The 24,072-nt window shown below is 44.8% G+C and overlaps 1 protein-coding gene across 2 annotated transcripts; it reads right to left on the reverse strand.

Moving 5' to 3' along the window:
• Positions 1-460: 460 nt before the first annotated feature.
• Positions 461-22,572, reverse strand: LOC135828424 (adhesion G protein-coupled receptor L3-like). Of its 2 annotated transcripts, XM_065340876.1 has the most exons (18): positions 22,235-22,572; positions 20,110-20,292; positions 19,654-19,725; positions 18,222-18,293; positions 17,021-17,092; positions 14,856-14,927; positions 12,833-12,942; positions 10,468-10,830; positions 7,902-8,197; positions 7,355-7,591; positions 6,292-6,371; positions 5,721-5,893; positions 4,965-5,291; positions 4,495-4,604; positions 3,861-3,994; positions 2,897-3,159; positions 2,399-2,468; positions 461-1,911 (listed from the first exon to the last, which is right to left on the reverse strand). In XM_065340876.1, the coding sequence occupies exons 2-18, from the start codon at positions 20,286-20,288 to the stop codon at positions 1,089-1,091; spliced, it is 3,453 nt and encodes a 1,150-aa protein (XP_065196948.1). In that variant the 5' UTR covers positions 20,289-20,292; positions 22,235-22,572; the 3' UTR covers positions 461-1,088. The 2 variants fall into 2 exon arrangements, with proteins under 2 accessions (XP_065196948.1, XP_065196947.1); XM_065340875.1 differs by lacking the exons at positions 14,856-14,927; positions 17,021-17,092; positions 18,222-18,293; ... (1 more) ...; positions 20,110-20,292; positions 22,235-22,572 and having other exon boundaries at positions 12,833-13,575.
• Between the last annotated feature and the right edge of the window lie 1,500 nt (positions 22,573-24,072).

The following is a 24,072-nucleotide window of genomic DNA, read 5'->3' on the forward strand; positions in this document are numbered from 1 at the left end:
ATTGAACATCATTATTAGAAATCTCAATCTCGTAGCATGTGCACGCATTGCTAATGTGGGGATCACCCCCAGAGACGAGGGCGATACCCAGCCATGGTAAAAGTGCAAAAGAAAACAAGAATAAAAGGACCCATCTTCAAAGTGGAATCACAGTGGTTACACGCGTACGTGTCTTCGCTATGTTTTTGTGTAGAAAGTGATCATGACAGTCTGCTGGCATTTTGACAGTGGAACAAACATGGCCGACATCATGTGACCCATAGATGCATGCAAGCATTGTCTGGCGTTGGAACCAAACTCTCCTTTCCCTTACATGGCTATGTGATAGATGTGAAGTGCAGCCTTCACTCTCAACTCACACAGTTCAAGGTGATCCCTGGTTTCTTTATCACAGGGATGTTCCTATAGGATAGACTCTTGGTTAGAGGAAAGCAAATCAGCACACGACGCACAGAAACCATTATAGTTTCGACTAGGCCTTTCGTACCATTACTATTTTACTTTTCAAGTCGGTAACAGTGGTGATTAACAAAGTAGCAAGCAAGTCTTCGCTTTCTTGATATTGGGAAACTTGCACGTTAGAATCTGCGAAGTAAAATAAACAACAACAACAACAAGTCCTGATAACCGGCACTTTGGCACTTATAGGATAACAACATTATTGACGATATGCACTCATTTCCATGGTATTACTTCAACGCCTACATTAACTTTACGCAAACAGGTACCAAAGAGAAGGGAGATCACTTCAAATCAACTATTGCACGACATGGTGTACCTTGCTGGCACTTGCCATAGCTGGTCGTTCTGTACGCTGGTGATGATGTTCGTTGGTTAAAAAATTATATTGCATCTTACAGCTACACATGTACTATCACACCATTAGTGGACATCAGCACAAGATTGCACATCATGTGCTGGAACAGAAAATGCTGGAATGCTCCCGGTTTAGTAATAATTGTACAAAGTCAAAGGATAGCTCAAAGGATATTATTAATAGAATATTGTTTCTTGTGTCACTGGCGATGCCTATGTTGTTGCCATGCAATATCATGCCTGACCCAGTTGAACTAGTGATGTTGATGCTGCTACTCGTCCACTGATGTCTGATACTGCGGTTCGCAGGAGCTTCGTCTCTCCACATGTCCCGGTAGAAACGTGCTGGAACTGAAACACGACTCTGGCATGTTATCCCAGTTGCAGTGGGATTGCGAACAGCCTAAACTACGCCTTTGGTCCTCGCTATAACCTGTTGGGAATACGCTGCTCTCGCTTGCATTGGAGTTTGTAGATTGGATGTGCTGACGTGCGTAACTGCGTCGCTTGGCATCAGCACTGGACGGAGTGGAAGCCTGGCTGCCCCGCTTTTCAGTGCTATTGCCAGTATTGGCAGTATTGCGTGGTGGTGGCCCACGTGACTGGCTGGAAACTGCCATGTTGCCGGTGGGTTGTCTGTAGTGTGTACTGCTGCTGGTGAAAACCATCGACGACGTAGGGTCGGTGCTGCTTCGACGTAGCTGGGTCACACCGGAAGAGATGCGCGAGCTTATGTTAGTTCCAACGGTCATCCACGCCTTGCGTACCTTGACATCGCGGAAGATATGCAGAAAGATGAAGACTCCCTGGAGTGTATTGAAAATGGCGAACAAATACTGCAACACCAGTGTGTCGTAGAAGGTCACAAATATACCAAGCCCCCATGTCATTCCGAAGAGGACTGACATTGCCACGACCGAGCGCAGCATTCGCAGAGCTCGCGAACGCGGACCTTGTGAGTTCACGCTCTTTTGTTTAGCGCTGTTCCGGATAGAGCGCACGACAGCCACGAGCACGACTGAGTTGTAGATGAGTGACAAGCCGGTGGGTGCAACAAACGATGCGTCCAACACAGGTAAGTTATTTATCCAGCAGCTGAAAAGGAGAAGCAAAGAGAAAGTCGGATTGAATGGATATAATCAGGCTTGGGTAGGATTGGCTCGATCATTTCTGACTTGTAGATTAATTGGGAAGACTCAAATGCAGCATCATAATTATATTATATTATATCATGGAAGAAAAATGGTGGAGAAACACACATGTGGGCTGCCCTCTATACCTCCATATCGCCATGGATATGTGTTGCTATTGATACGTTTGCAGTTAGGTGCCTGACTCTGGCTTTCAGAAATGATTTTTGTTATTCCTGCCATGTTTGACGTCATCTCTCTCTACGGCAGTGGTGCGTCCAGATAGGACAAATGTTGGGTATAACTATAAGTGTCCAACAAAGATCAATATTAACTTTTCTATTTTTAAGTTTACTTCGTCCAGTATGACCGCTACAGTATTCACTTCAAAGATCAATATAGAATGCATCCAGTTCAATTCTAGTTGTGAAGTGAGGTGGCGCTATGCTTACAAGTGATCATTGCCATAGGCCTGCATCTGTGTTATGCCGCATGTTAACGCCACTATGGTCAGAGGAACAGCTGTACGCAGAACAACAGAACAAACAACAATCATGAAATGGCCGATACTCACTCACTCTACGTTCAGTAAAACTTGAAAACCAATGAACTTTTTTTAAATACTTCGGCCAGTTGGCTACTATCATTAATTTCAGTCTTGGGGTTAGACAAGGGGAAGTAGCCATCTAGGGGCGCCTTTCGGATACTATGCGTTCGCTTGTAAGCCGTAACACTTTCTGTTTCACCATAATCAATTAATGAGGGTGCAGAACCAGTTTTCTGTCAGGCAGTTGTAATGATTGACAGCTTTGTTATCCCTACGTTTCATTGGGTCTAGTTGCTGGCATCCCACTCGCGGAGAATGCCAAAAAACAGGTTCTGGTTTTACCTTTTCTGTGACATTAATTTTATTGAGAAAACGAACAGTACCAATACAAAGACTAGCCCACCTGCTGCAGCGATTCTCAGTTTCTTCATCAGCTTGACCTTATCAGCACCGACCACCTTCACCAGCTGATAATAGAGGAGTGTGGCGTCAGCCGATGACCACGACAGTGTGGACAGCAGAAAGAAGTGTATGGCCACCGCTATTGTTTGGCAAAGTATCTTGTCGGATGTTCGTCTGATGGCCGTGACAAACACGACTAACGCCAAGAACAGCATAACTGCCATGGTGAAGACCAGCTGAAAGTGACTGTTGCGACGCATTGATCTAAGCAAGGAGCAATAGCAAATACGTGGGAATAAATAGAATCATTGCTTGGAGAGTCGAGACCAATCACGAGTTCTGCAGCTCCCAGAAACATTTGAAAAACAAAGCGGGAAAGGTTATGCATCCTTGCCCGCTCAATATTCACACACGTTATTGGGTCTTTAGGCCAGTCCACCTAGCCCATCCGTCCAGGGTCAGGACATTTACATGTATGTATTTATGCAACATCTCCTGACTGGCCGAGAGGCTGCCAATATTGAGAAAAAGGTGAAGGGTGGCAACCAAGTAAACCAACCAACCAACCAACCAGGGCTTACTAGAACCACACTGTACATTTTAAAATGAGAGGGAAAAGAGAGAAGAGGACGAGGAGTGCTGAGAAAGGATGGCAGGATCAGTGAGTTACACGTGGAGAGAGAGAGAGAGAGAGACAGACCGACAGACAGACAGACAGACAGACAGACAGACAGACAGACAGACAGACAGACAGACAGTCGAAGACAGAGACAGAGAGAGAGAGAGAGAAGGGGAGAGAGATTTTGAGAGAGAGAGCTAATAACTTATGGAGTGTGAGTTGGAATTGTTAGAGCAGGCCACACCGAAATAGCCAATGCATTCTGATTCATGATCACTTTCGTACTTCCGAAAAAGAGCTTGAAACTGATTTCCTCAAACACGCAACAATGATAGCTAACACGTACCTAACAGCCACTATGGTCACCATGGTAACTAGCAGACAGAGTGCAGACAGTGTGCAGCCGGTGTAGGAGACGATGCTGAGCACTCTCTGTGCGAGCGGGGCTGGAGACGACTGGTCTATCACAACTCTAGTGGACTGAGCGAAATGCACGGCGCGGTGACGTCACGTGAAGCAGGTTTAAAACACATCACATTACATGGAAGCAAAGTAATTAGTTGAACATCTCCGTCCGCGTTAGAATCCATCACTCGGACTGCACTTTCAATACTAGCGTGGCTTTCACAAACAATGTTGTTATTACCCTCTCCCTCGCTGTTGTACATGTAAATAAGCGGCTCGTCGGGGATATGTCAATCATTATCATACAAGTGCAATAAAGAAAATAAGAGATGCACCCATGGCCAGGCAACAACGAGGTTTTAAGAATTTTAAGAATTTTACTATTCAAAATCGATTTTCGCGTTCGTTGTTGTTTGGCCATGTCTGCATCTCTTATTTTCTTTATTGGACTGAAAAAATTGCTTCTCCAAGCCCACTCTTCTAATAGTATCATACAATGTAATATGAACGACGGCACACAACCAATTCTTGACTTCACTACCTACATGTACATGTACATTGTATATGGCACTCACCAGGAGAACTGCAAAGCTGGTCAGGTGATAGCAGTGACAGAGAACAGTAGACGTACTGTTGTCAATGCCTGAGAGAATACATCCATCTTCGCTCCAACCTCCAGACGGCGCTAAGCCATGGTACATGCATCATACACACAGTAGTGGAACGGATACACAATCAACGCTACAATGCTACTAGGTAATATGAATACAGTATATGGTCCACCCCCTTTTGGGATTCGCTCGAGTTCAACGACGTCAGAATACGTTCACATGCTGGTCATGGATAACCAGATGGCATTCACTTCCCCAATCGATTAGATTCACATACAACATTTTGTTTGTGCACACAGTCGCCGTGTATTTACTCTCACACATGCATGGACATAAAGGAAGAATGCAAAAATTAAAATAATAGTTTGTTATTATTGAGCCCGTGACCTTGTGAACCATACACACGCAAGTGAATGATTCTCGCACTTTCTTACGTTTATCAAAGTCCCAGTACACGCAGGAGGCGTTCAGCGTTTCCAGGTCTGCATGCCACATATCCGACGGAATGCGAAAGGACACATTGACAGGCGCTGACAGATTCTCGACAGGCTCATCAGCACCCACAACTTCAGAGGCAATCACCCAGCTGAGGTTGATGTCAGGATGGATACTGGCATCTTTGAATAGCGTACTGACTCGATACACGATAAAATATATTGTTGGGGTGGCACTGGTGTTCCCGATATCATTGTCTGTGGCATTTCCTTGTTGGAAAGCTTCACGCGGTAAGTCAATTGCAATGCCTGATTCATGGTCTGAGGCTGCAGGGGAAGATTATGTTAGAAAACAACATTGTCTTGAGTCAGAGGAAAACGGCCCTGGAGTGGACATATTCATATGTTAGATCCGATATCCGAGGAAAATTCCCTGCACTTCGGGTAGATGTCTGGATGACATGCTATATCCCTGTCTGCAGGCCGTATCCATGTACCCTTTGTGCCTGGCAACAAGTTCCCAGTTGACTGTGGGTAGCAGACTCAAGTGATGGCACCAAACTTAAAACATTGTCCAGTATCAAATGAACCGATTTGTAATATTTGTAATTTGTATTGTACTTGAATAAAATTGTATTTTACCTTTCATGATATCTCTATTTTTCACGTCTTCATGACTTTATCTTGCCCGTAAAAGAGGCCGTTACCCCGCAAACAAAGTTGTAATCGTCACAAGCACCCCTGACGCGTTCTCACATTCAACACTTGGATTCCCGGCAGAGAAATGCACGCCAGACAATGTATCCACTGGTGCTGACGTCGCCACAAGATCAATGTTGTCTCCATGCAACGTAATACTGTCCATATGTGTGCTGAAGTTGCTGGACCTTGCCAATGTAGAACCGAGACGTTCTAATGAGTGAACAAACCTGGGACAACAAGAGACAATACATTGAGTTGTTAAAAGTATCGATCATTACGGTGTCTGGCAAACACGACTTAGCTCTGGCACACGACTTTATGATTGTTGCGAAGTGACTGGTTAATACATTTTCTCATTCCATAGTACGATGTGTGTTTCAATTCACTATTACACCTCGAAAGACATATGTCGCCAATTTCTAGTGTTCTACATCCAATGAAGACGTATATGACATTAATTTTTGTGTTTGATCATTCGATATCCCAAGGCCATAGTTATAGAGGGTTTGCATGAAGCTGAACGAATGAGCCCAAAGTGTGGACTGTAAGCCAATACAATGGTTTAAACTACCGAGACATTCCCTCGAATTAGGACCATTTCTCTTTGAGATTGGTGTTAACATACTCTTGTCCAGTTTGTGCCTTGACGTTTTCTGGTGGAACACTGAGAATATTGCCAACTGTCGATACCAAGTCAGTGGACAACTGAGCATGGATACACACACGTGCGCGTACACACGAACATACACACGCACACACAAACACGCATACAAACAAAACATACAGTGCTAGCAACTGAAATCCGACCCCCGAGCGGTGCGTTCACATTCTAGCGGTCTCTATTTCGCAGTGGTGCAATCCTGTTTTGGGTCTTTGCGATCTGAGCGCACTGCTCAGGGGTCGGATTTCAGTTGCCTGCCCTGTACTGGTCACCACGCAAGCGCAAGCCCATACACAAGCAAACAAACAAACAAACGCACATACATGTACATGTACCTACATAATTGTTAGATTGACAGCATGAAACAAGGAGGAGGACACTGTGTTCGAAACACAGTGACCTTACTACAGCCTTCCGCGGTTGGCAGAGCCCCGGTCCCTGCGGACCATTTGAACCATATGGGTATCGCACCCGGTTCTGACCCTCGTTATGCTAGGGGGTTAGGAGACTACTCCTGATGTCGTCTTGTTGTCTTCGCTCTTTTTCAACTTGTATAAAAACTTCTTTTTCTTTTTCTTTCCAACTTCTGCCCATCAAGAGTAGTTTCCTAACCCCCTAGCATAACGAGGGTCAGAACCGAGTGCGATACCCATTATGGGTCGAATGGTCCGCAGGGACCGGGGCTCTGCCAACCGCGGAAGGTTGTAGTAAGGTCACTGTGTTTCGAACACAGTGTCCTCCTCCTTGTTTCATGCTGTCAATCCAACAATTGCGTGAACTACAACAAGGTTTATCTAATACTGGTTTACCAGTTTTCGATTATATCATACGTACCTACATGTACAGAAACTAAAAACTAAATTAATTTTTCCAACGTTCGTTCTGAATAATTATACAAACGAGTAACACACCGGTGAGAATAATGCCTATATCAAGCGACGCACGCAAATATATACAGTATTAGCTGCACGCCGAAACACAAGTGAGATGCGTGAACTGTCTGTGTTTTGTGTTTTACAGCCCTCACCTTCAAAAGCGTGGTGAACGCCACACCAGTCGTATCACTTGGTTTAGTTGCGTTGGTCGTGTTTGACGTATCTGCTACAGCCGCTTCTGTGGGACTGGCAACGTTCACAACACCCTTTACTACTGTGGATACATCTGTCAAGAGGTTTGGTGTCAGCTTGTCGGCTTCTCCAGTCAAGCCTTGCAGTGCCGACGTGGCGAGCATCAACTCGCCTTCGCTCAATTGCATCAGATCAATCTGGATAAAAAAATGCGACACCCGGATATCTTTTCAAAATACATTCAATTCAAAACTCTTTTATTTCATGGGCAAAAACGTAATCTGAAGAAGCCTTGCATGAATCTACCAGTCACAGCAGTGGCTATCTGCAGCCCAATCGAATGAATTGTCCTCTATGATGGTCTGTCTCTTCTCTTCTCTTCTCTTCTCTTCTCTTCATGTCTCCTCTATAGCTCATCCACATACGCAGGGTAGCGCATGCATCATGATATCACGCCAGTGCACACACATTATCAGCCTATCGTCTGTGTAACAATAATCGACGCACCTGCAAGAGAAGCTCCACGCTTATTTCTAGCAATGCGATACACTCTGCAACCTGCTGTGCGTCAGCCGGGGCCCATTCACTGGTCGTATCATCCAATCGAGTACAGTGGCGAGAGATCCCTAGCGGCTCTGCCGAATAGTTCTCTATCGAGTCGGCCGTGACAGTACCACTGGAAAGAGCCAGGACGGAGAGCGGACAAGGCTGAGTTACCGTCTCATTACCGCTAGTGGTATTCCACATAAGATCACCGAACAAGTGTGACGTCATGTCGTCAAGGCAACTAGGGACGAACACAGCTGCAGAGGTAACAGCAAACAATAGGTTATCGTAATTATATATTTATTACAACATCTCAAGACTCGGTGGAAACACCGGCCAATGTTAAAGAGAGTGGGTGATTGCCAACCACGGCGATAAATAAAAGTAAGGGGAGGGAAAAAGAAAGAGTAGCAAAATGAACAGCAACAACTCCGTAAAGAAAGAGAAAGATAATGTCAAATAAAAACAGTGAAAAACACAGAGACGCAAAGGACATGTGGATAATGAGCTATGCATGTCGTAGTAAATAAGGGGCGGCACGGATCTTAAACAGGCGGAGTGAGGTCAGGTCCTTAACTTCTCTGGGTAGAGTGAGCCAAACAGAATAAGCAATAAAGAGAGGGGAGCGCAAAAGAGTGGATGAGTTACACTTAGGGAGTAAGAGTGAGTTTCTAGTTCTTAGAGAAGAGAACCAATTAAAACACATGAGATGAGGTGGGCACAACTCAAGCTTAATAGAATGGACAAGAGAAGCCAGGTGTGCACTGCGTCCATGTGATAACGGGGTTGTGTGAGCGATTTTATAAAGGGCGGATGATGAGAGCATGCGGGGTTGACGGAGGAGAATTTTAAGGATTTTCTTGTGATGTATTTCAAGCTTTGCAGCAGCGGAAGAGGATAACCCAACCCAAGACGTATCTGCATAATGAAATATTGGGCGAAGGTAGGCGAAATAAAAAAGAAGCTTGCAAGAAAGTGGGAGGTAGGAGCAGTGGGGGGAGAGAATTCCTAAGGATTTACTTGATTTTTTACAGATATATTCGATGTGAGGTACCCAAGAGAGTGTAGTAAAAAAAAAAAAAGTAAATTATCGTATCCGTTCCCGAAGGGAACTCACGACGGCCGCTAACACCCGATAAACCCTAGCGGCAGATGCAGCGCCTAACGGTGGGGGTGAGTGGGTAAGCCTCACAACCACTGGCACAAGTGCCGAAAACGACCCCATTAGCTGCATCCATGTACCCCTTGTGCCTAGAGAGTGTAGAGTCAATCACAATGCCAAGGTGTTTGTGAGAAGACACTATGTCAATTGGATTTGGAAAGTTGGCATGGATGAGGGTTGTGAACTCCGGCTGGGGCGGGAAGAGCATGATCTTTGTTTTTGATAGATTTGGGGACAACCTCCAGGACGACATCCAGGAAAGAACTTCCTGAATGCCAGCACGCAAGGTGTTTTTCAGGCCAGTGAGGGAAGCTGATGAGGTGAGAAGGGTCGTGTCGTCAGCAAACAGAGACGTTCCAGGGAAGACTGCAGGTAAGTCGTTTACGTAAATTATAAATAGTAGGGGACCAAGAATTGATCCTTGAGGAACGCCCGACAATACTGGCTCTGCAGCCGAGGATGTGCCAAGCACAGTTACGTACTGATAACGCCCAGAGAGATAAGATTTCAGCCAGGAGAGTGGCTGTTTGCGTACCCTGAATGCATGCTCGAGCTTTGCCAAAAGTCCTCGATGCCAGACGGTATCAAAAGCCTTGGCCAAGTCAAAGAAGCAAATGCCAGCAAGCGCTCTGTTATCCCTATGCTGGCACACCTGCTGCACGATGCGGGTCAGTTGAAGAGAGGTGGAGTCGCCTTTACGAAACCCAGATTGTGCGGGACTCAGAATTATGGGCCGTCCGTAAATATCGAACTTTGTTCACCAAACGAATTGTTTTAGTTTAGACCCAACCCCTCCCTCCCTCCCCCTCAGAACGTAAAAAAGTGTTGATGTATGCATGCATATACAACAAAAGTCGCAAGTGTGCCACTGCTCCTGTGGCCATGTACATGTATCGAAGTTTTCTGAAACGAAATTGGTCAACCCCCTCCCACCCCATAACAAAATTATTTCGTTTCGTGAAAATTATGGACGACCCCTTAGTTAACGCACTCTGTGTAAGCGATTGTTTTTAACAGCTACATGTACAACGTTGAGAGAGAATAATTAGCAACCTGCCTTCGTACTATTGTAAATTTTACTCAGACGAAAACACGTAATTGTACTTTTTTTATTAAGTATTTCACAGTTCGCGTGAGACTCGGCTGGAAACCGAGTTTTCCGCATCCATATGTACTTCAAAGTACAGTGCCGGCAACTGAAATCCGACCCCATGGGCGGTGCCTTCACTTTCTAGCGGCCTCCATTTCGTAGTGTTACGATGTGAGCGCACCGCTCAGGGGTCGGATTTCAGTTGCCAGCACTGTAGGTGAAATGTTAGTTTCTGTCATAGATGATTCCATAATTGTACACTTATATCTCCTTACGTGGTATTATCACGGGGCAAAACGCTCCTGACGAGTTAACAGTAATGAGTGTGGGTTCATAGCAAGTTCCGGAGGCTGCAAATGTGCTACTAAGTCGATTGGCGGCAGCTGCGGAGATTGTACTACTCAAAGTGCTAGCATTGCGCGAGCAGGGTGATATTCCAATGTAGGGCTGTTCAGCTTGACCCTGGCATTGGCACTTTTTCAGACGGTACTGTCCGCAGAGGGACTTGAGATTGCGTCGGCATGACCACCTCTCGCAGAGTACGACAATGTTGGTGTAGATTGCAGGCGAGTAATCCATGCAAGCGTAGCCGTGTCCACCGACACTGTAACAATCCCTCTTTCCCACGTGACAGGTGCCTGCACATTGTATAGAATAGTCACAAAAGACACCGATAACCTTTGTCTACAATGCCAGTGGTGCAAATACATGTACAGTAAAACCTGTAACTAAAGACCACCGTGACTAGCGACCATCCTGGTACTACAGTAAAACCTGTAACTAAAGACCACCGTGACAAGCGACCAGCCTGGTACTACAGTAAAACCTGTAACTAAAGACCACCGTGACTAGCGACCAGCCTGGTACTACAGTAAAACCTGTAACTAAAGACCACCGTGACTAGCGACCAGCCTGGTACTACAGTAAACCTGTAACTAAAGACCACCGTGACTAGCGACCAGCCTGGTACTACAGTAAAACCTGTAACTAAAGACCACCGTGACTAGCGACTAGCCTGCTACTACAGTAAAACCTGTAACTAAAGACCACCGTGACTAGCGACCAGCCTGGTACTACAGTAAAACCTGTAACTAAAGACCACCGTGTCTAGCGACCAGCCTGGTACTACAGTAAAACCTGTAACTAAAGACCACCGTGACAAGCGACTAGCCTGGTACTACAGTAAAACCTGTAACTAAAGACCACCGTGACTAGCGACCAGCCTGGTACTACAGTAAAACCTGTAACTAAAGACCACCGTGACTAGCGACCAGCCTGGTACTACAGTAAAACCTGTAACTAAAGACCACCGTGACTAGCGACCAGCCTGGTACTACAGTAAAACCTGTAACTAAAGACCAGGCACCGTGACTAGCGACTAGCCTGCTACTACAGTAAAACCTGTAACTAAAGACCACCGTGACTAGCGACCAGCCTGGTACTACAGTAAAACCTGTAACTAAAGACCACCGTGACTAGCGACCAGCCTGGTACTACAGTAAAACCTGTAACTAAAGAACACCGTGACTAGCGACCAGCCTGGTACTATAGTAAAACCTGTAACTAAAGACCACCGTGACAAGCGACCAGCCTGGTACTACAGTAAAACCTGTAACTAAAGACCACCGTGACTAGCGACCAGCCTGGTACTACAGTAGAACCTGTAACTAAAGACCACCGTGACTAGCGACCAGCCTGGTACTACAGTAGAACCTGTAACTAAAGACCACCGTGACTAGCGACCAGCCTGGTACTACAGTAAAACCTGTAACTAAAGACCACCGTGACTAGCGACCAGCCTGGTACTACAGTAAAACCTGTAACTAAAGAACACCGTGACTAGCGACCAGCCTGGTACTATAGTAAAACCTGTAACTAAAGACCACCGTGACAAGCGACCAGCCTGGTACTACAGTAAAACCTGTAACTAAGACCACCGTGACTAGCGACCAGCCTGGTACTACAGTAGAACCTGTAACTAAAGACCACCGTGACTAGCGACCAGCCTGGTACTACAGTAGAACCTGTAACTAAAGACCACCGTGACTAGCGACCAGCCTGGTACTACAGTAAAACCTGTATCTAAAGACCACCATGACAAGCGACCAGCCTGGTACTACAGACAACTTCGCCAGGCACTGACCGTCTCACATTTTATAAAATTATAATAATGTTGTGCGGTGCAAACCTCTAACTAAGGATCACCTGCCAACAAAGACCGCTTTCTCTGGCCCCAAGGGGAGGGGTCGTTATTCACAGGTTTTACTGTATGTCATACAGCCATCAAAGGCGAGCATGACATTGGAATGAATGAGGGTGCCTCCACTAGAAAGCACGACGCCCGCAGTGAGCGGGGGGGGGGGGGGGGGTGAACTAGAGTTGGCCCGAAGACGTAAACCAATCACGTATTGTGGCAGAGACGCATTCACGCTACTGAGGTTTGAAACAAGACGGAGCTCCACTCATAACCGAGGCCCGTAAAATTTTATAGTTTGTGATAATAGTGTAGCTCCTTAGTTTCGTTTGGTAGACATTTCAAAGCTGTTGGAAGGACACTTTTGCAAATACAATAATAATTATTATACATCAGTATGGCACGTAAAAGAAGCTGTATCCACAATTAACACAGACTGCACCTACTGTTTTCAAGGTAGTGGACCACCCGTTTGTCAAACGAAGGAAAGGCAGATGAAGGCGGTAGGATCCAGCACAGACCTTGTCCAAGTTCAAGGGGATTTTCTTCGATGAACCTGATAGGGTGAAGAAGGCAATCCATTTTATTTACTCGGCCACAGATCCACAGTAATAACGGATAATACCCTTCGTTCAGCATACAATACATTTTGCGCTCTCCTTGATGGACGAAAAACAAAGCCAGGAAAATGAATAGAGCCAAAGAGGGAGAGAGACAGAGACAGAGAGAGAAAGAAAGAAAGAAAGAAAGAGACAGACAGACAGACAGACAGACAGACAGACAGACAGACAGACAGACAGACAGATAGATGGACAGACAGACAGACAGACAGACCGACAGACCGACAGACAAACACACAGACACACAGACACACAGGCAGACACACAGACAGACACACAGACAGACAGACCGATAGGCAGACAGACAGACAGACAGACGAACGGGGAGGGAGGCAGAGAAGTCAGAGGGAGACAGATATTTCTTATTCTCGATATTCTTTCTGGAGCACCAATAGTGACCAGCAAGGGTGATGAAGTATGCAAGGATATGAACTACTGTGAAGTATACACAATCTGCGGACAGCATACAGCATGCTGTTTAGTTCTTTGTCAACTCCTCAGCGCAGCACAGAGAAAATGAGGCCGAACCTGATAGCAATGGAAATAAAATTACCAAAGCCAGATTAGCAGCAGGCCCGAACGTACCTTGCCATGCAGAGTGCTCAAACTGACAAGTCTAATGTTAAGGGGGCAGCCTACCCATAAATTTCATATGGCATTCAATTGACCGTAACTTTGGTGTTTCTCAGTGGATTTGAGTGAAATTTTGACCACACACTCCTGCCACTATGCTGGCCCTCAGGACATGATTTACAAGTTCTTGCGCCTCACTGACAGGCTTTCCAGGCCGGAAAAACTCAAATTTCCGGCATAGTGCCACGGTGTGCGAGCCACCCAGGAGTCAAACAAGTGCATTTACATTTTTTCACATTTTCGTGCCCATTCTGTCCGTGCGCGGGACCCAAACCTAAAACAAGTCCAGAAGCAGCCATGGGTGGTGGGGTAGGGCCCCTCAACGTGGCCCTGGAATCTGTCACAACGGAACGAGTGGGCGTTCTCTCGCGGACTCCCACAGACCCAAGTCAATTTTTGAATTTTTTAGGTTTAGGGTGTGCTACGAGGTCGTACCTTTGATACAACATCCAGTGCTGGGACCTCCACAGCAAGCCATTTCCACAGCGCTGCACACCAAATCCAGGATGCCCTCAGAAACCGGCAAAGACTGCCACTCACGTTTCACTACTGCCTAGTACTGAATCCTACCTGACTTCTTGACACGACTCAAACTTGCCAAAGTCACTAAATCAACGTCAACTACAATAATCAAGCCACATATCTGCAACGTCACGAGGGTGCTGGCAAAAGTCCTGCTGCACGGCGGCGGGCTTCGCCCGCCGCCGTGCAGCCCAATACGTGGTTTTTTAACGTGATTTTTTGGACTTTTTTGGACTTAAGGGAAAATTCTGCACACTTTCGCGTGTTTCCATAATACGACAAGTTGCGCACGGTCTGCTCACATTCAAATACAGTGCTGCCAACAAATGACAGCATGCAACAAAAAAATCTTTCCTTGCAAGGGCACATTTTCGGCCATAACTCTTGAACGGCTGGTCAGATAGGGACACAATTTTCAGAGAATTTGCAGCTATTCATGCTCTTTCAACTGACGTAGCACTCAATATGAATTTACAAATTCGATTTTTCAGCGAATTTTTGGGTAGTCTGCCGCCTTAAGTGTAAGTAACAAATGACAGGGTGCGAGGTCCACAGGCACGTTCCAGAAGGAAATTGAAGAGGTCAGCTAGTACAAAAAATAGTAGACATAATCTGTCTACACGTGGCTAGGTTATTTGAACCACCAGTCCAGTTCATACGAACACATCCTTCCAACGCCAGTAGTAAATCTTACACTTTGACGAGCCGAGGTGCAAGTGCGAATGTCATGGCTGGTAGATGGGAAATGAAGTTGCCATTTAGATTTCTGAAGAAAAAGAACAATGAGAAATAATGATGCAGTCTGCGTAGAATCAATAGTGACGTGTTCTTCCAAGTATAAAAGCAGTGAACCTGGATAATTTCTATTGATGATTGCCTCATGATGCAGTCATTCACGCTTTGCACTGCCGCCATTCACAACTTTTAGATTTGCGCCATGCTGCAGCTATTTACACTTTGCTTTGTGAGCATATAAACCAATACTAAACCAATACTGATCCAGATTTCTCATTACTGTTAACTTTACTGATGATCGCTTAGTGCGTGAAACTCGGAGTAAAAACACTTTCTCTGTCCTCCTATTGTTTCATGATTGACTAATGTCAGATCATCGGCAAAATAATCATCTCACACCAGGAGCCACCAACGGCACCAGACCCAGAGAGGATGGAAAGGTTGAACGAGTCACTGAGGTGTGAAAGGAAGGAAGGACTCAATGAGTCAGGCGTCTGCCGTCAAGAGTCACTTGTCAGACAATGGGAGATGTCGTGAATTGTATACAGATCATGCTTTTCCTATCGCGACTCCCAAGCTGTGGTTGGCCTTCACCCCGTCCCCTTTGATTGGCAACTACAAGCTATGGGATGTGGAATTTAAAAAGGAATCGTGGCACATCTTAGTTCCTTCTTCATGTCTTGAAAGCATCGTACATTAGTAAGATGTCCCCTGAACTATGTGTTCAAAAAGAGAATGTGTGTGGTCTTTGCAGTTAGTTTGCGCCAGTGCTCGTGCGTATGTGAGTGATACATGCACCACGTGACGTGTGATTCTACCTTTTTTCTTTTTCAACTTCTGAGTAAATGTGCCATTTCAGTCACTGATTTCCACCCCTTTCATTCTCGCTCCGGGATGTGTTACATTGTATTATCACGCTGGCTCAATTCACTGTACTTGATCAGATTTCTGTTTTTTCCTCTCGAGGAGGCATTTCTAAGAAAGTAGAATCAGCATGTGCACTCTACTTGTAGGAACATGTGAATAACATGTACAGTAAAACCTGTAACTAACGACCACCGTGACTAGCGGCCAGCCTGGTACTACAGACCACCGTGACTAGCGACCAGCCTGGTACTACCGACCACCGTGACTAGCGACCAGCCTGGTACTACCGACCACCGTGACTAGCGACCAGCCTGGTACTACCGACCACCGTGACTAGCGACCAGCCTGGTACTACAGACCACCGTGACTAGCGACCAGCCTGGTACTACAGACCACTGCGCCAGGCACGGACGGTCTCACATTCACATAACATAATGGTTATGCGGTACAAACCTCTAACTAAGGACCACCTGCCACTAAAGACCGCCTTCTCTGGCCCCAAGGGGTGGTCGTTAGTCACAGGTTTTACTGTATACACATGGCAGGTTCCAAATGTCGATCTTGCCTGCTTCAACAACAAATTGTGCGCAGGAACTGCTTCGCAGTGCACAGGAAATGCTTCGCTGTGTGCTCTCGGGTGATTTCCAGTGAGCACGAATTTCGGACTCGACACACGTTCTCAGTCCGGCATACTGGCAATACATGTACTCCATGTGTGACATTGCACAGGGCGATTTTATGACATTAGACGGTATTTACAGCCATTTTATGACATTAGACGGTATTTTACAGCCACTATTAACTTAATTAAAAAATAAAATTAAAAAAACATTGCACAGGGCTAATGCACAGAGTACGTAGAGAACAGGTAGCTGTACTCGTTAGTCTAGATTGAAAAGTAGGCTTCATAATAGAACGATCACCACACATCCTATCATAATTATAAACTCCGGGTAGCAAATACAGCGTGCCCTCATCTACTGTGTAGCATAGCTGGAGACGTACATGACATGCCCCACCGTCACTGCTGCGTCTCGGTGCAGCCCCTACTCAGTACTTGTCACGTTTGTCCTAGTCTCAGTACCATTGTCTTTCATTAATATTATTAATTTTACGAGTTGGGTATATTATGTGAACGTAGTAAAAAAACACACGCAAACGCACACACGCACACACGCGCACACACACGCACACACATTGTACATGAGCGATTACGTATTAGTAAGGTTGTGCACCTCGTGATACATCGAGTCTTACAGTGCGCGTAGGTTGGTGAGGTTTGAAAACGCCGCCTCGTGCACATAGACAATTTTGTTATGGTCAAGATATCTGCAGTGAAAACAAACAGTGGTTCAGGAATCATTCAGTAACAGATACACAGCATCGTTGTCTGATGATTGGTTCAGGAATCACTGAGCAATAGATACACAGCATCGTTGTCTGATGATTGGTTTAGCCATGAAACTCCGAGTCACAACGGAATTCGCCAAGGTTTTCATTGTGTGCCTTTGAGTACATATAATAGATATAGGCACAACAGAACAACAAGGACAATCAAGGCTTGTTTGCTGCTACTTTAAGTTTCATGCTTACGCAATCATGCCTGATGATTGCGTAAGCATGAAACTTAAAGTAGCAGCAAACAAGCCTTGATTGTCCTTGTTGTTCTGTTGTGTATTACGCTCTGCCTTTGTGGTGTTGAGCACTGTCAAGCACTCTGGGTACATCCTTCGGTATAATAGATATAGGTAATGTTCGTAGAGCACTGCGGGTCTAATGGGCAAAACAATGTCCCTTCTTTAACTTGGACTGTTTGCTTTGTTGGACGCTCACACTCAAAGTTGGATGGGTGACGAGTATTTATTTCACTAAGAAGTATAATAATAGTTATAGTTCGCATGTAACTCATGGAAGGATCCATGGGCTTAACGAATCTGTCAATGAAATCCAGGCAGAAGAGCCAACAAATGGCATCTCAATTATTGTTAGAATGTATCGCAGTAAGAAAAACTAGTCATGTATTTCACTACTCCGAGATTAAATGCTTTTACGCAATTTCCAGAAGACTCTGGTCAAAAGACTGAGTAATCTGTAGCCAATTTCCTAACAAAATTATAGCACCCGATAACGATAATTTTGGAATCTCTTATATTGTGAAATTGGCCTATACTCAGCAAAAAACTCTCATGACACTTTTAAAATGGCGATTCTACCCATTAAGATCACAGAATATCGTATTTTGAGGAGTATACCTGAGAATGATGCGCGCCCCTGTAAATAAATTTTAGAAATGTCGGAACATGTTTCATGTTTTACTAGGGCCGAGCCCAGAGGCGATTTGCCTTCTCAGGCTACCCTAACCAATCTAAGATCAATTTCATTGCGGAATATGGACAGTGATGAAGTGGAGCGAACATCGGGTGGAAGGCTATAATAATACTAAACGAGGGTGACTTACAACTGTGTCAGTCTGGGTAGGAAACCCAACGAATCGCTGGTAATCCTTGAAATTGCATTGTTCGTCAAGTGCCTGCATGAGAAGTCCATTGTATAAATAGAGACACTGGTGTTAGCGATGCATCTGGGAAACATATCCGTACCTAAGATAGCATCATCATTTTTACACCAGTACAAGTACTTCAGTAGGTACAAAGACAACTCATTTCCTAGCAAAAGTGGTGCCCGATACATATCCATTCGATAAGACGGTGCTCTCAGGAACTCAGGAACTCCGGGGGCATGGAGAGGCTAAGGAGCATGGCAAACAATCGGAAGGAGTGGTGGGCCCATCCTACCAGATATATCCTCGGAGACAGTCCCAATCAAAATTTCTATTCTGTTTGCACAACTGATATCGTACAAGAGGCAGCATCACGATCCAACTGATTAACAGCGCTTTTACGTATTTTTTATCATGACACAATTTTCCAATTCCATAGCACCATTGTCTTTACCATGAAGCATATACTTATTCCCAACCATAATGTACAGTGTAGCGATTCACCGCAAACATGTCGATAATCATGCTCTAATACCCATTGGTTCGAGTGAAAGATGCAAACGGGAGAAATCTGAAGGAACAATTGACTGTCACCACCAGGACTCCAACTAGGGACCTTCGCTTATACAGTCAACTTCGCGTATAACGACAATCGGCGGGGCATCAGAAAAGTGTCCTTATTAGCGAAGTGTCGCTATACCCGAAATCTCATTGGATCAGTTGGATCGGACTTTGCTCTGGGCATGGAAATTCTGTCGTTATTCGCTAATTGTCGTTATGTCCGCAGTCGTTATTAGCGAAGTTGACTGTAGCCAGCGATGCTATAACCACTGAGCTATGGTGGAAGGTTCGATGGACTTCTCGTGTGCTATGGATGGCAGTCGTGAGTCAGTCAAGTGAGAATTCAAGTCGGCAGGAATAGCGCAAGCTTCCACGTAGGGAGCAACACACAATTCCACTGAGCTATGGCTTAGCTGCTCTTATTCCAGTAGACACCTACTACATATTATCCATTGGGATATGAAAAAGCAAGGTTTCCCTAAATTCCTTCTCTCCTCTTGGTCTTTCATTGCAAGCCTACCCACTTACGTCGAAATTTCCCATCAACGGACATCTTCATCGATTTGGATTTGGGATTGAAATCAATGTGGATGACCGCTCGAGTGACCTTTTTGAAAAATACATTTCAGCGAGAGGGCTAAAAGAGACAACTACTGAAGTAATTTTCATATTGATTACTGCTTGTGTAACAGCTACATGAGCCATCACGGAACGAGATAAAATACACGCCTTGCAAACACGTTAATGCGGGATACTATCAGAACATAGCCATACGAGATGTCATGCCAACACGGCCATATGGACTAGGAATGGGGTTTGCATTACTTACAAGTAGTTGACGTTTCGATATGTTGCAAGGATTTTGCTTGATATTTGCGTGATCGAATTATTAGACAAATTCCTGTGGCATAAATCCATTGCAGAGACACAGACATATTCTTAAAACAAAGTGTGCTCTTCTTTGTACCTTCAACTTCCAAGTATGTGTTAAAGCAATTCTGATTGATTGATATACCGAAAAGGGTTTAGTGGTGATCACCATGTTCGGATTACAATTCGGAACAAGGACCAGTAATATGAACACTGCAACAATTCAACTCGCAGCATGAGAACGAGTTATGCAGCAACTATCCACGACTGTAACAAGATGATGTGTTTTCTTCTCTTTTTGTACATTAATTACTGACTCAGTAACCGAGTTATTCAAGTAGTGTTTGTAGTAAAGATGGAAATTGAGTTCAATCATTATTTTCATACATGATAAAACGTCGCAAGGATTACTCACAGAATAGTTAATCTGTGTGATCGACAACCAACTTGTAGCTGTGGTATTTCGGTTAAGTTTGCCAGCCTGCAATCAAGTTCGTGTGTTCCAAGGCGACAGTCGCGGGGGACACAGCTAGCACCGCACCCACTTAGAGCAGTTGACGCAAACAGCAGCATGGCCAACAATCCATACACCATGATTCTGCAGAGGTAGGAAAGTGACAAGGACATTTCTCTACTTTGGAACGTCAGTGGTAACATAGTTATTACGTGATGAGAAGCAAGTCTCAATGGCAACAGTCAATTATATGTTCTAAGTACTTGTAGAAGGTTTTGAAAAGTCATCAACGATGTTGTTGTTGTTGTTGTTGTTGTTGTTGTTGTTGTTTATTATTTCAATTCACCAAGTGAACGGGCGTTTCTTGCTTCTCACCAGGTCCTGAGACCTAGTTTCGACATAAGGATGTGTGAATACTATCATAGTATATTCATTACTAAGTAATGATCCTGCCCTTTCTTTTATTGTCGTTGGATAACAGCAATAGTAGCGAACAACAAGGCACAAAACTGACAATCTTTGTTTGCCAAGGGACATATATGTAGCTCGTGCACATCTTCGTGGCGCATCCCTTCCCCTCACTGGATCATTTCCGCACCTGAGCCTTTCAAGTTGGAAGGTTGTTGGCTTGCGTAGATGTGTTGGAGCTACATAAAGGTGTCATGTCAGTAACGAGTGAGAGATATACATGCATATAGAAAGTACATACTTCAAGTACATCATGAACATTTGAACGGACAACTGGTCAGAACCGGTAAGAACACCAAATTAGTGTATTATAACTGCTCCTTGGCGGACTTCCACTTCATATTGCATCCTGATGATGGCAATTTGCCGAAACGTTGAAAATGATTCTGTGAAATGAAATGAGTTGTGAATTCGCAGTGCCCAGGGAAAGAGCATGTGTGCTCGCCAATTCTCTTCGTCAACCGGTTTCTCGTTACGATATTCATTGAACATACGTAACAATGGATTGAAAACTAATCAAACATTCTTACATGTATTGAAGTAACACGTTAGTTGTTGCCTCCGTAACGCTTGTTTAAAAGAAATGATTATCATTCTGTACTCAATGTATTGTGTTAGCCTTGAAGTATGTTTGAATATTTCAAACAATGGTACAATTTTGCAAGACTGTGTTCACGGTGAATTCGATTACAGCTCTGTTTTCACGAGCTCCGGTTTTTTTTGTGTTAGACAGTTTAAGACTTTCCCTCAAATGCACCTCCTGCAGAGTTTTGGGGCACTGAGTTGAAAGGTCTTGGTCTGAAGACACAACGGCAAAGCGTTATGGAGATACATGTACATGTAAAATGTAGATATCTTTGAACTACGCCCTAATACCAATGTACGTGTGACGTCGTTGTGGTAGAGTGCGAAACTTTGGGTTTTGAATCCCAGTTTCTCTCTGTCGGGAACAAAGTTACTTCAGAATGTTGATGAAGTCACCTGAAGCTCCGCCATTTTCTTTGCTTGTTTATGTTGATATTTGGGCCAGTTTTGCTCGTTACTGTCTTTCTTCTAATAGGTTCTATTTCTCATGTTCGTCATTTTGAAGTCCCAAGAAATCTTGATTCATTTCAAGCCAAAGAAAGTTTGAAACGTAGGAATGTAACTTTGGCTCGACCTATTATTATATGTACTCAGATGGAGAGCTAAGGTTTAATTTATACAAAATAGAAGATATCGCTTGAGCTGATTGTTAAGAAACTGGTGGTGTTAGTGGACAGTATAGCGTAACTTGTAGTTCCTTGGTCTTTCTATTTTGTATAAATAATAATTATTATTATAATGTGTATTAATGGAACGGAACCTACGGTGGGTATTCTGGTTGATACTCGCTCAGAGTCTCAGTGACATTCTCTTCGTCAATCTTAGTTCTTCAGTATTCTTATCATTCACCGAGGCATAATACTCTTATGACTATAGCTTATTCTTCCTCCACCTTACGTCATACAAGTAATCTTCTCAATCCCCTCCATTATTCCCATCATTGTCAGTGATAGGGCACTATTGCTCTCTTTCGGGGCTCAACATCTGTACAATCATCTGAGTACTACTACAATGCATTAGACGTGCCGCTCACCTGGAAAACGTGTTTGGCTTAGGCTGACCGTTAGTTTTGTCTCCTTGGGTCTTGACTCGAACAACACTGGAGACAGCGCACTAAAAACTCGCGAGACGAAAGGAAGATCTCCTCCAAGAACTAGTGTGTTCACTGGCAGACTCGTCCCGCGCTGCGAGGCGCAATGACCTGTTATGCACAGGTCTCCCTGAGGCGCTAACGAGTCTTCAGTTCAGAGTAAAGAGAAAAAAACTGTTGTCGAAGACCTTCAAAGACACTTATGGCACCTGTGTCTACACGTACTGCGTGGCTTAGCTGGCACACGTACAGCAGTGTGGATACAAGATAGTACAGTACTAGTTCAACTGCAAAATCATGTCACCGTCCGTGCCGTGTGTGACTTAGATAATCACTTTTTTAGCATCCTATTGGTTGGAGTACAGCGGATGGAAGAGCAGGTTGAAGACGGTCACTAAATGCGCTCCAGGATTTGTATGTGTTCCGCTGCAGGATATCACTGGCTATAGTTCTGGCATTGTGTAACAGTAATACGTGTTGGCTGATAGGCCTGGTCATTGTGGATGTGTGCAGTGACGTATGCATCACGCACTCTTTCAATGCGAGTACATGTGTAGGTAAGCACGTTGTTGCCGTAATAACAATAATCATGATAATTAAAGTGTGTGCGCGTGAAGCTTTTCTTTACGTACGGCCTGTTGTTGCTGTTGCGGTGTTGGTGCAACTGTTGTGCGTGCAAACAGGGGGCCTTACTTACTTCTGCAAGTTCTGGCCAGGCAGTCAGGCAGTCAGGCATAACGGGTACAAGTACAGTGCTGGCAAGTGAAATCCGACCCCATGAGCGGTGCGCTCACATCGTAAAGAATGTGAACCCACCGCTAGCGCTCAGGAGGTCGGATTTCAGTTGCCTGCACTGTACATGGATGCGGCTGACTGGGTTTTTCGGCACTTTTGCCATGGGCTGCGAGACCCATCACCTCTCCCCATCGTTACTTGGGCACTGCAACTGCCGCTAGGTGTACCGGTTGTTCGATTTTACATGATCGGTTTAATGAGATTCAGTATTGTCATGAAAACCCGTCAACACGCTCATCACAGTGCATAGGGCATGGCTGGAAGAAAACTTAGTGCAGTCAGTGTTTGTGAATGAATTATTATCGTGCTATAAGGCTACGTCGCGCCGAGAGCTAGCTGTGCAATGATGTAGTTAGAGGAACTGCAGGTACGGCTCTGCATTGGTGCATGCTGGCAGGGCACAAACTTGACTAATTGACTTGGTCAGATATCAAGGTGCAGCATTTCTTTCTCTGTCTATCGCTGTAGATCTTTGCTGTTTTCAGTTTTTAATATAATGCAATAGAATACACTGAGGATCTCCCTAAGTTGAACAGTCTTTGTACACACGTCTTCGGAAAGAGTATGTAGCATTTGTAAAGAAGTCTATTTGGACTAAGGCGATTGATACGCAATGATGATATTTATTATCATCACACGCACTGTGCAATATTGTTATACCAAAATACTAGGGCAATAGAGGCTGATCCTGTTTTCCCTTGCGAGTTAGGTATCTGTATGTGATTTTCTCCTGCTTAGCGCTAAGGGATCTTGCAATGCAGCTCTTCATACGCATCTCCAATGATGATTGTCATACGCTATGTCATCATTCTCGAGATCATCAACTGCGTAAGCAGATGCAGCCACCACTGATGGAGATCGTCTTTGGCCACTTACAGACTCACAAACACACGGATACTCACGCACGCACACTCACACTCACACGCAAACCACATAAACACGCACACACACACACTCACACACACACACACACACACACACACACA

The sequence above is a fragment of the Sycon ciliatum genome, chromosome 12 (genome assembly GCF_964019385.1).
Source record: "Sycon ciliatum chromosome 12, ocSycCili1.1, whole genome shotgun sequence".
In the NCBI taxonomy this organism is placed as follows: Eukaryota; Metazoa; Porifera; class Calcarea; order Leucosolenida; family Sycettidae; genus Sycon; species Sycon ciliatum.

Excerpts from the sequence above, each read along its gene's own strand:
- LOC135828424 (XM_065340875.1), bottom strand. The coding sequence starts at position 13,472 with ATGCTGTCCGCAGATTGTGTATACTTCACAGTAGTTCATATCCTTGCA. Across the intron at positions 3,995-4,494 it reads CCAGCTTTGCAGTTCTCCTG|TCCACTAGAGTTGTGATAGA; the intron begins GTGAGTGCCATA and ends CATTTCGCTCAG. Across the intron at positions 3,160-3,860 it reads GTGACCATAGTGGCTGTTAG|ATCAATGCGTCGCAACAGTC; the intron begins GTACGTGTTAGC and ends CTCCTTGCTTAG.